The sequence below is a fragment of the Loxodonta africana genome, chromosome 1, assembly GCF_030014295.1.
Source record: "Loxodonta africana isolate mLoxAfr1 chromosome 1, mLoxAfr1.hap2, whole genome shotgun sequence".
NCBI lineage: Eukaryota > Metazoa > Chordata > Mammalia > Proboscidea > Elephantidae > Loxodonta > Loxodonta africana.
This window is the reverse complement of record NC_087342.1, coordinates 102866477-102877377: the sequence shown is the minus strand read 5'-3', so window position 1 is coordinate 102877377 and position 10901 is coordinate 102866477. Positions and strand designations below refer to the sequence as shown.

Here is a 10901-nt window from a genome sequence, read left to right as displayed (position 1 = left end):
CTTTGCACAAGGGTACCTTCTGGGCTAATGGCTAATGATAGTGCTCACGATGAAGAGTAGTTGTGAAGACAGCATGAAGAAATCCAATCGACAGATGGGGAAGCCACTGTTTCTACCCTGGGTGAACTTCCAGGGACCCAGCCAAAGCTCTTGGGCATTTTTTTTCTTCCTCTGCCTGTTCCTCTGTTTCTGTTTCTTCTGGAAAACCCCTCTCTCCCCGCCCCCACACCACACACATCCCCAGTCCTGGCTCATAGACATTCTGAGCAGACAAGCTCCCAGCTCCTCTGCATATAGATTCCTCCTGTGAAGGCTGATTCTGACATTTGATACCAGCATTCATTTCACAGCCTCACTTCTGTTCCTGCGTGGGCACCTCTCCCAGCTTTGCCCCCAAATAATCCCGCTGCCCTCCTGCCCGCCCGCTTTCATTTGTTTCTTTGCTCCGGATACCAGCCCTCTTGTTCTAATCACCGTCCCTTGCTCCCCTCCAACTACACCAGTCTGGGATGCTTACTGTGACCTAGGTCTGAGGTTCCTCCTTCCAGCATTTGTTCAAATTCCTGCATAAAAGACAGCACCACTCCCCAGCCCATCCCGCCCCTGGATTTGCACTGATTACAAGTATCCATTGAGCCCCCGGGTCCTCCCTCCCAACTTGGGGTTTAAGCTGCCTTTTGTTGGGCTGTTAGGGTAATGTATTAAGCGACAGTTCTCAGAATACAATTTTAATTAAGATTCAGTAGTCATTCCTTTGTCAGTAATCTTCCAAGCTGATTACTTAAAATGTATTTACCCAGCTCTATTATGTCACAGATTTGAATTCATTAGACACTTGTTAATCCTCAACAAAGTTTGTTTTTCCTTTAAGTGTGGTTTGTTTAGCATAATTTGCAAGGACAAAGCTATTTGAAACAATGGAACAGTGCTTCTAAGGCTCTGGGTCCTCTCTGTCTGCCGCCGCTGCTGCTGTCCATCCCGAAAGGACATCATAGGACAAGGTGGCCCATATGCTGTGGTAGGGGTCAGCCCCTGAGGGCATAACACAGGGCGGGAGAAGGGAGAGTAGAGAGGGCCTAGAGGGACAGACAGAAGATGTTGGCCATAGACCCAGCTGCACCTGACCAACGTTCTCATTTCCTACATGTACTGTGATGCGAAGATGTTGGAAAGGGCTGCTTAATCTTAGAACATTACGGCATTTACTCACTAGGGCTCATAAGGAGGACAGCCTTTCCCATGGGGCTGTACACTTTCAGAACATAGCCTCCCCCCACCTCCTGCACATGTACCTGCACACAGAGCCACCCGCAGCTTAATTAGTAAGGGGCATCCTTGGGCACAGTGGTCTCTGTGTCCCCCAATGGGTTTAAAAAAAAAAAAAAAAGAAAGCAAAAAACAAACCTTGTGGCCATCTAGTTGATTCCAATTCATGGCGACCCTACATGTTACAGAGTAGAACTGTTCCATAGGATATTTTCCTAGGCTATAAATGGCCAGGCCTTTGTCCTGCAGAGACACTGGGTGGGTTTAAACCACCAATCTTTTGGTCAGTGACTGAGTGCAAACCATTTGCATTGGGAATCTTTTCCTCTGTGGGTATGGGGGCTATTTCTTATATTTCTTAACTCCACTTGAACAGATGCAGGTGTTCTTTAGAGAAATATGGCCTCCTTCCCTTGGTGGCCACGGTGAGTTTTGGGAGGTGTAGCTGGAAAACACAGCCAGATGGCTGCTAGAGAACGCCCTTGATGTGCCTCCTGGTGCCAAGCTACTCTGTAAAGATGGTTGTCTCAGCTGAGCAGCCAAATGAACCCTGGACCATGTTTGATACGGAACTCCTAAACTCAGTGACAATGCCAGAAACTCACTCCCAGCACCATATTTCATTCATTCATTTATTCAGTAGATGTTTATTGGGCACTTTTACTCTGAGCCAGGTGTGGTGCTGGGTGCTGGAGAGTCAGTGGTGGGTGGATAAGATCTCTGCCTTGTGGCAGTTAGAGTTTAGTAAGGCAAACAGGGAAGTGATTAAGTGGTTATAATTAAAAACGTGATGAGTAATATGCAGCAAGTGTTATTATTGTTAGTTGCCGTCAAGTTGATTCCAACTCAGGGCGACCCCATGTATGCAGAGTAGAACTGCTCCATAGGGTTTTCACAACTGTGACCTTTCAGGAAGCAAATCACCAGACCTTTCTTCCTGGTGCCCCTGGGTGGGCTTGAAGCACCTTGCAGCTGGTAGTTAGGTACTTAACCGTTCGTGGCACCCTGATACTCTACTGGGCAAGTACAGGGTGATAAAGAGCAAATAGTGAGAGGGCTTAACCTGGTCTAGGTTTTGGAGAGGCTTCCTGGAGTAGGTGGTATTTGAGACCTGGAGGCAGAATTAGAGTTTAGCCAGGTAGGAGTGGAGATAGGGGAAAAGCCAGGCAGAGATAAGAACATGTGGGAAGTCCTAGAGGAAGAGCAAACATGGCAATTAATGAGGTGAGAAAGGTCCAGTGAGGCTGGGCATAAAGAGCAAAGGTAGTAAAAGATAAGGTGGAGAAGGGCAGGGCCAGCTCCTGCAAAGACTCCTTCTTGTGCTAAATAAGACAGCGGTCCTTGCAGATACAGAAGATTCTTGTTCGTCTTAACAGACCCCAGCTAAGTATAGGCTTAGATGGCCAGAGCATGTTTGAGCATAGAGAAAGGTGGCAGGTGTAACACTTCCATATATAGACACCTCTGGGATGGATGTATCTGGTGGGACCTGGGTCAAGGTGGGCCAGTCCATTTCAGGTAGGAGCTTGGTGAGAGCAGGGACTGAGCTGGGTAGGTGGTTGCTCGTGGGGGGCCCAGAGCAGAACTGTGTATAATTAGGCACTTCAGCGAAGGCCTTTAATGCTAATGACAACAATGAAGATGAAAAGACAATAAAAGAAATCTTTTAGAACAAAGCTCGGCAAACTTTTTCTGTAAAGGCACAGATAGTAAATACCTTAGGCTTTGAGAGCTGTGGGGTATCAGTCACAAGGACTCACCTCTGACACTGTAGTAGGAAAGAACCCATAGACAATATGTTAACAAATTAGCACGGCTATGTTCCAATAAAACTTTATTTACAAAAACAGCCAGAGAGCTGGATTTGGTCCACAGACTCTAGTTAGCCAACCTCTGCTCTAACACACCTGGCTAGTCAACACTTGAAATGTGGTGTAAGTGTAAAATACGCACCCACTTTTGAAGTCTTACCAAACTAAACCAGCTGCTGTTGAGTCGATTCTGACTCATAGTGACCCTATAGAACAGAGTAGAACTACCCCATGGGGTTTCCGAGGAGCAGCTGGTAGATTCAAACTGATGACCTTTTGGTTAACAGCCAAGCTCTTAACCACTGCACCACCATGGCTGTTTTGAAGCCTTAGTACAGATAAAATAATGTAAAATACCTCAATAATTTTTTTACATCGATTACATGTTGAAAGAGTGATGTTTTGGATACAGTGAGTTATCAAAATTCATTTTACCTGTTTCTCTTACCTTATTTTTTTTTTAATATGGTCACTAGAAAATTGAAAATTGCATTTCTGGCTCGTATTCTATTTCTATTGGATAGCCCTGCTCTAGAACAACACAATTTTTTTTTTTTTTTCCAAGTGAAATACAAGTTAGTCTCTGGACTTAAAGAGCCCCAGACAGGGAATTTACCCTTAAAGAGACACAATTATGGAATCTGAGTTTGTACAATAAAGTGATATCTGATTGGAATAGGCTTCTAATCGAATATATGTGTGTGTGTGTGTGTGTGTGTCTGGGTATGTGTGTGTATTTTCTCATCAGCTAGTTGGTTTGTCTGTATCTGTTCCTCCGATTGGTATCTGTGGTGCTCTGCTTCCTCAAACTATTAACAGCTTTTGCTCAAAAAAAGGAATGTCTTTAGTAAAAAAAAAAAAAAAAAGAGTAATGCAGAATTAAACATTAATCCAATTTCTTTACTGCAGCAGAATTTCTCAACCCTTCTGAACTCACTGATGTTTATAGAGCTTCTGCAAGAGCGAGAGAGTAGGCAGCGCTTCCCCGACTTATTGGCATTAGAAGCCTTTTTTTTGCACAGCCCTAATTAGCACTCCTAGAAGGCAATTTGAGGAATGCTGGTCTGCATGACGGTACACAACCAGTGTGCCTGATTTTCCAAAAGTCCAACTCAATTGGCTGTTTTTAGCACTACATAAATAGTGTCACAGTTGGTGTAACACGCAGTGAGGAAGCTGTAAACTGGGGAGGCATGAAGACCCAGTCCAAATTGCTGTTTCTAGATATTCATTCCCTAAATATTGATTCATGCAAAAGGACCTACTATGTGTCAGGCAGTGTTTAGGTCCTGGGTATATAGTGGTATATTGTGCAGACAGAGGCTATTCCCTAAGGCAGTGAATGTGAGGGAGGAAGCTCTGGGCAAGGGTGTTAGGAAGTCACCTCTTGACCCTGACCTTGTGTTCCTCCCTTCCAGGCGCCACGGCCTGAATGACCAGACCATGGAGACTCTGCTTGGTGGCCTGCTGGCGTTTGGCATGGCGTTTGCCGTGGTCGACGCCTGTCCCAAGTACTGCGTCTGCCAGAACCTGTCTGAGTCACTGGGGACCCTGTGCCCCTCCAAGGGGCTGCTCTTCGTGCCCCCTGACATTGATCGGCGCACAGTGGAGCTGCGCCTGGGCGGCAATTTCATCATCCACATCGGCCGCCAGGACTTCGCCAACATGACAGGGCTGGTGGACCTGACCCTCTCCAGGAACACCATCAGCCACATCCAGCCCTTCTCCTTCCTGGATCTCGAGAGCCTGCGCTCCCTGCACCTCGACAGCAACCGGCTGCCCAGCCTGGGAGAGGACACCCTCCGGGGCCTGGTCAACCTGCAGCACCTCATCCTCAACAACAACCAGCTGGGTGGCATCGCTGATGAGGCCTTTGAGGACTTCCTGCTGACACTGGAGGACCTGGACCTCTCCTACAACAACCTCCACGGCCTGCCCTGGGACTCCGTGCGGCGCATGGTCAACCTCCACCAGCTAAGCCTGGACCACAATCTGCTGGACCACATCGCCGAGGGCACCTTCGCCGACCTGCAGAAACTGGCCCGCCTGGACCTCACCTCCAACCGGCTGCAGAAGCTGCCCCCAGACCCCATCTTCGCCCGCTCTCAGGCCTCTGCTCTGACTGCCACGCCCTTTGCCCCCACGTTGTCCTTTAGTTTCGGGGGGAACCCACTGCACTGCAATTGCGAGCTTCTCTGGCTGCGGAGGCTCGAGCGGGACGATGACCTGGAGACCTGTGGCTCCCCGGGGGGCCTCAAGGGCCGGTACTTCTGGCATGTACGTGAGGAGGAGTTCACTTGCGAGCCACCTCTCATCACCCAGCACACACACAAGCTCCTGGTTCTGGAGGGCCAGGCCGCCACACTTAAATGCAAGGCCATTGGGGACCCCAGCCCCCTCATCCACTGGGTGGCCCCCGATGACCGCCTGGTGGGGAACTCGTCCAGGACTGCCGTGTACGACAATGGCACCCTGGACATCCTCATCACCACGTCTCAGGACAGCGGTGCCTTCACCTGCATTGCCGCCAATGCCGCTGGAGAGGCCACGGCCACCGTGGAGGTGTCCATCATCCAGTTGCCACACCTCAGCAACAGCACCAGCCGCACTGCACCCCCCAAGTCCCGCCTCTCAGACATCACTGGCTCCAGCAAGACTAGCCGGGGAGGTGGCAGCAGTGGGGGCGGGGAGCCTCCCAAGAGCCCCCCTGAACGGGCAGTGCTTGTGTCCGACGTGACCACCACCTCGGCCCTGGTCAAATGGTCAGTCAGCAAGTCAGCGCCCCGGGTGAAGATGTACCAGCTGCAGTACAACTGCTCCGACGATGAGGTACTGATTTACAGGTGAGCCAAGGGCTGCGGCAAAGGCGGGGGCGTCTGGCTGGAGAAGGAGAAGGGCAGGGGGAAGCTTTTGAGGTGTTCCCACCTATCTCTCGCCCCCAGAGGTGTTTGTGGGGATCCTGGGCAAAGCGTGCCATAGGCCCTCAGGACTCACCTGCAGGTAAGAGGAGTAGGAAGAACATCAACTACAGGCTTAAGGAGAGCAGGATTCATACATGGGCAGCTCAAAGGGACGTGTGTGGAGAGGGACCACGCCTCTCATGTGGGTGGCTGTGGTAGGTGGTTTCCTGGCTATGAGCCTCAGAACCTCCTGTTGTGAGCGCCACCTAGAGGACACACAAAAGCAATGAGTAGAACCTCTTGGCCAAAGGATCAGACTCCCCAAGGAGGCATGAATTTAACCCTCACCTGCACTTGTATGCAATCGTGCTTAAAGCTTTGAGATCAGAAAGAGTGGAATTCAAGCCACGGCTCTGCTATCTGCTAGTCATTTAATTTTTCTAGCCTGCCTCAGTTTCCTCATCTGTAAAATGGGAATAATACATACCAGGCTGAGTTTGAACACATTGTTGCAGGTAATTGGCCCAACTCTAACTGGCTTTAAAGAAAAAGGAAGAACAGAGTTGTTGTTTCGTGTAATTGAAAAGTTAAGGACTGCTTCAGGCTCAGCGGGATTGAAGGTTCGCCCAAAAACGTGCCATGGTCTCAAAGTTTCTTGTTGTTAGTTGCCATCGAGTCAGTTCCAACTCATGGCGACCCCATGTGTGCAGAGTAGAACTGTGGCCAAAGGCCGTGGCCTTTTGGAAGCAGATCACCAGGCCTTTTTCCCTAGGTGCCTCTGGGTGGTTTGACCTGCCAACTTTTTGGCTAGTAGCTGAGTGCTTAACTATTTGCATCACCCAGGGACTCCCAGAGTTTCTTATCTTCCCTAAATTTTGTTCTCTGGGTTTGCTTTCCCTTCAGGAAGCCTCTATACTCTCAGCAGCCCCTGCTGGCTCCTCTTAGCAGCCCTAGAGGGAGGCAATCGTCCCTTTCCCAAATGTTCCCACAAAAGTCCTGGATGAGCTCTGATTAGCCAAAGCAGGTCACGTGAGCCCCTGGAGCCTAGAGGTGATGTCATCCTGCCTACCTGTACTGACCTCTGGGCTTGAGTGTCCCTCTCTGGGAATGGAGACAATGATGTTGACCTGATAACATTGCTGTGAGGATCAAGGAGTCGTCTCCTAGGCCTGGAGGAAAGGGGTTAAGACTGGACAGCTGCAGTGGAACTGCCTAAGTCATTCGGGGGGTGGAAGGAGCTCACAGAGTGACAGACAGAAGGCCCCTCCCCTTCCTGCCTCAGTTCCTATTAACAGCAAGGACATGCTCTAGAATCTTAACACTCAAGGATTGCATGATTTTCATTGAAATCCTATGTGATTTATTTTATGCATTTAAAACAGTTATACTGAGAAGGGATCCCATCATCTTCGCCAGACTGCCAAAGGGCCCATGGTGGAAGAGAGGTCAAGAACTGCTGGTTCCATTGTTAACATTTCTTCCAGCTTTGAGTTTCTGAGTTGACGAGTCTTTGGAACGGGGTAGGTGGGGGGAGAAGAGCACACAAGGAAGCCATTCATTCACTGAATGGAGTCCATGAGATTGAGGGGGCGCTGTGAGCAACGGGAAGTGTCATGGAGGCCGTGGGCCACACAGTGCCACTGTAGTGAGACTAGGGAACCTCCCTTACCTGGCATCTGCTTGGCTTGTATGGACAGCAGTTTTGTTTCTCAGGATGTAGAGACAGCAGCATTTGAACTTAAATAGACACACATGCATGTATGCAATATGCGTACACATCTATTACTAAACTCAAATATACATACGTATATGTGTTTTTGTAATTATAAAAATAAGTCTGTAGAAAATCTCAAAAGCAGCATTAGAACTTAAATACACACATGTGTGTACATGTGCATAGATTTATATATATATACTTTATAATTATAAAAAAGTAGAAAATTTGCAAACCAGCGTTAGAACTTAAATACATACAACACATATATTCATATATGTTATTAAAATTAAATGTATATACTAATATGTATTTTTCTAATTATGAAAGTAATAGTCTTTGTAGAAAAATTCAAAAGCAGCATTAGAACTTAACCTGAATACACACACATATACACACATATATATATGTTTTGGAGCCCTGGTAGTGCAGTGGTTAGGAACTCAGCTGCTAACCAAAAGATCAGCAGTTTGAATCCACCAGCCACTCCTTGGAAACCCTATGGGGCAGTTCTACTCTGTCCTATAGGGTCACTATGAGTTGGAATTGACAGGACAGCAACTTTTTTTATATACATGGTGTTAAATTTAAACCTATATACATATATGTATTTGTCTAATTATAAAAGTAATTCTTATTCAATGTAGGAAATTTGGAAAGCTGAGAAAATTATAAAGAGGAAAATAAAAATTACCCATAATCCCACCATCCAAAGTAACCAGAGACATTTGGAAAGTGAGTTTTACTTAAATCCCAAACAATATTTATTATCACTCTAGTATGTACTTTTGTATCATAATTCTTTCCACTCAACATTATAGCTTGCTTAGTTCCCATGGCACTAAATATTTTTCATTTCTCTGTACCCTAATTTATTGGATGGATATTGTTGTTGGATATTTAGTTGGTTTCTTGTTTTTCAATATTAAAAATAACGCAGCAACGGGTATCTTTGTACATAAATGTGTTTGTGCAACTTCAATAATTTCTTTAGCATGTTTTCCTAGGGGTTGAATTACAGGTTTAAGGAGTAAATTATAACCCTTATGTGTGACATATAAATATTTATTTAGCCTTTTCACCAGTGGGAGGTGGCAATGTTCACTTTGACCATGACTTTGCCAATATTGAATATGTAATTACTTTCCTCTCTGCCAATACGATAGGTGAAAAATGGAACTTGGTTTAATTTGGATTTCTTTGATAACGTGTGAGGTTGACCTTTTGAAAATTAGTATATTTCTTCACTTGTGAATTTATTATATAGCCTTGGCTTTGATAAAAACCGTAAAGGCGAAAAGCTCCCTGTTCTGGGGCTTGCATGGGCGTAGAGTGAAGGGAAATGCAATTTGTTAGATGGGAAGGGAGATGTTGGCATTCAACAGCAGCACACTGAGGTGGCCAAAGGGGCGCCCCTCCCTGGGGGTCTTGGAAACACTGTGGAGGGGAGAGGGGAGAGGGAAGAGGCTGTGGTCTGAATCACTCAAGATGAGGCTTCAAATTGCTTTTATCTGAGACTGAGAACCTGGTGTCACTGGGTTTATGAATATAATACACAAATCAAATGGAAGCGTGACAACCTTGGAATAAAAATGCAGGTGACAACGGTGACTTCCTCTGAGGATGGTCAGTGAGGCTTAGCTCTCCACATAGTGCAGGCACATAGAAAGTCCTCAAGGAATAGCAACACCCAGTTGCCATCAAGTTGACCCTGACTCAGGGCACCCCCATGTGTGTCAGAGTAGAACTGTGTTCCAAAGGGTTTTCAGGGGCTGAGTTTTCAGAAGTAGATTGCCAGGCCTTTCTTCCAAAGCACCCCAAGGTGAACTTGAGCTTCCCACCGTTTGGTTAGCAGCGGAGCACATTAAGCATTTGCACCACCCAGGGACTCCTCAGAGAATACAAATGATTATTATTAGAAGTAGTAGTAGTAGTGAGAGCAATAGCAGTACTAAGGAATGCCGTTATCTTGTCTGTCATCCCGGTTAAGGGCACAGAAGAGAAAGGTCAGCTACAGCAGGCAGTCTTTAAGACAGATTCCCAAAACTTTAGAGAAAAAGTAAAGTGTGAGTCCGTAGTCAGAAAATAGCCACCACAATAGTTAGCCAACACTGTAAGCTACTTGTGTGCTTGACACTGAGCTTTACAAACAGTATCTCACTGAAGAGCTCAGCTGCTAACCAAAAGGTAGTTGGTTCAAACCCACCCAGCAGCACCGAAGGAGGAAGAGCTGGCAATCTGCTTCCATAAAGATTACAGCCTAAAAACCCCGTGGGGCTGTTCTACTCTGTCACATGGGGTCACTATGAGTCGAAATCTACTCGACGGCACCTAACAACAACGTATTTACCAAAGGAGTCCTGGTGGTGCAATGGTTAAGGTCTCGGCTACCAATTGATAGGTCGGTTGTTTAAACCCATCCAGCAGCTCTGGGATGGAAAGACCTGGTGATCTGCTCCCGTAAAGATTACAACCTAGGAAACCCTGTAGGGCAGTTCCATTTTGTCATACAGGGTTGCTTTCAGTTGGAATCAACTCAATAGCACACAACAAAAACAACATATACAACAAGAGGTAATAAAGCTGAGGTTGAGAGAATTAAACACTCACCCAAAGTCCCGCAGACAGAAGGAGGCAGGCCTGTGATTCGAATCCAGACTTTTTGACTTCAGTGCCCAGACTCAACCACTGTGGTCTTGATGCCCAATGTCCTAAAAGTGGATATGGCTTAGGAGAAGAGGGAGATTTAAGAAATAAAAGGTGGATTTTTAGAAAATAAACTGTCCCCAGAAGAAAGAAAAGAAGCCAGTGGGCTGCACATTGGCTCTCTGATGCGTTCAGATTTTGACGGGAAGATGTGCAAAGGAAAGGAGGGAAGGCCTGCATCCAAAGATGAGTACAAAAGAGGCAGCAGACAGGAAGCGCTAAAGGCGGCCAAAAAAGGGCTTTTTAATCCATGTTTAAAGCAAGAAGAAGAACTCACAAAGGCCTGCTGGTGGAGAAAGAGGTAGCAATGAGAGTAGACAAGAGCTAGCAGGAAAAGTCTCGAACCTTCCATTCTGCTTTTATCTTCCCCAGCAAGGAGCACAGCTGCAGCAGCAGCAGTAAGAGCACTCATCTGCATGAGATCTGGCCTATACCACGCACTATACTAACTCGGCCGTCCCTGGGTGGGGCAGAAGGTTAACATGCTCAGCTGCGAACCATAAA

The 10901-nt window shown here is 46.9% G+C and overlaps 1 protein-coding gene across 1 annotated transcript in view; it reads left to right on the top strand.

The window, feature by feature from the left end:
- Window positions 1-4520: 4520 nt before the first annotated feature.
- LRFN2 (leucine rich repeat and fibronectin type III domain containing 2) overlaps window positions 4521-10901 on the top strand; it is a 52073-nt gene continuing 45692 nt past the window's right edge. The window contains exon 1 of the mRNA XM_023546050.2: window positions 4521-5920. Within this exon, the coding sequence (XP_023401818.1) occupies window positions 4521-5920 (1400 nt within the window). The remainder of the gene's footprint in view (window positions 5921-10901) is intronic.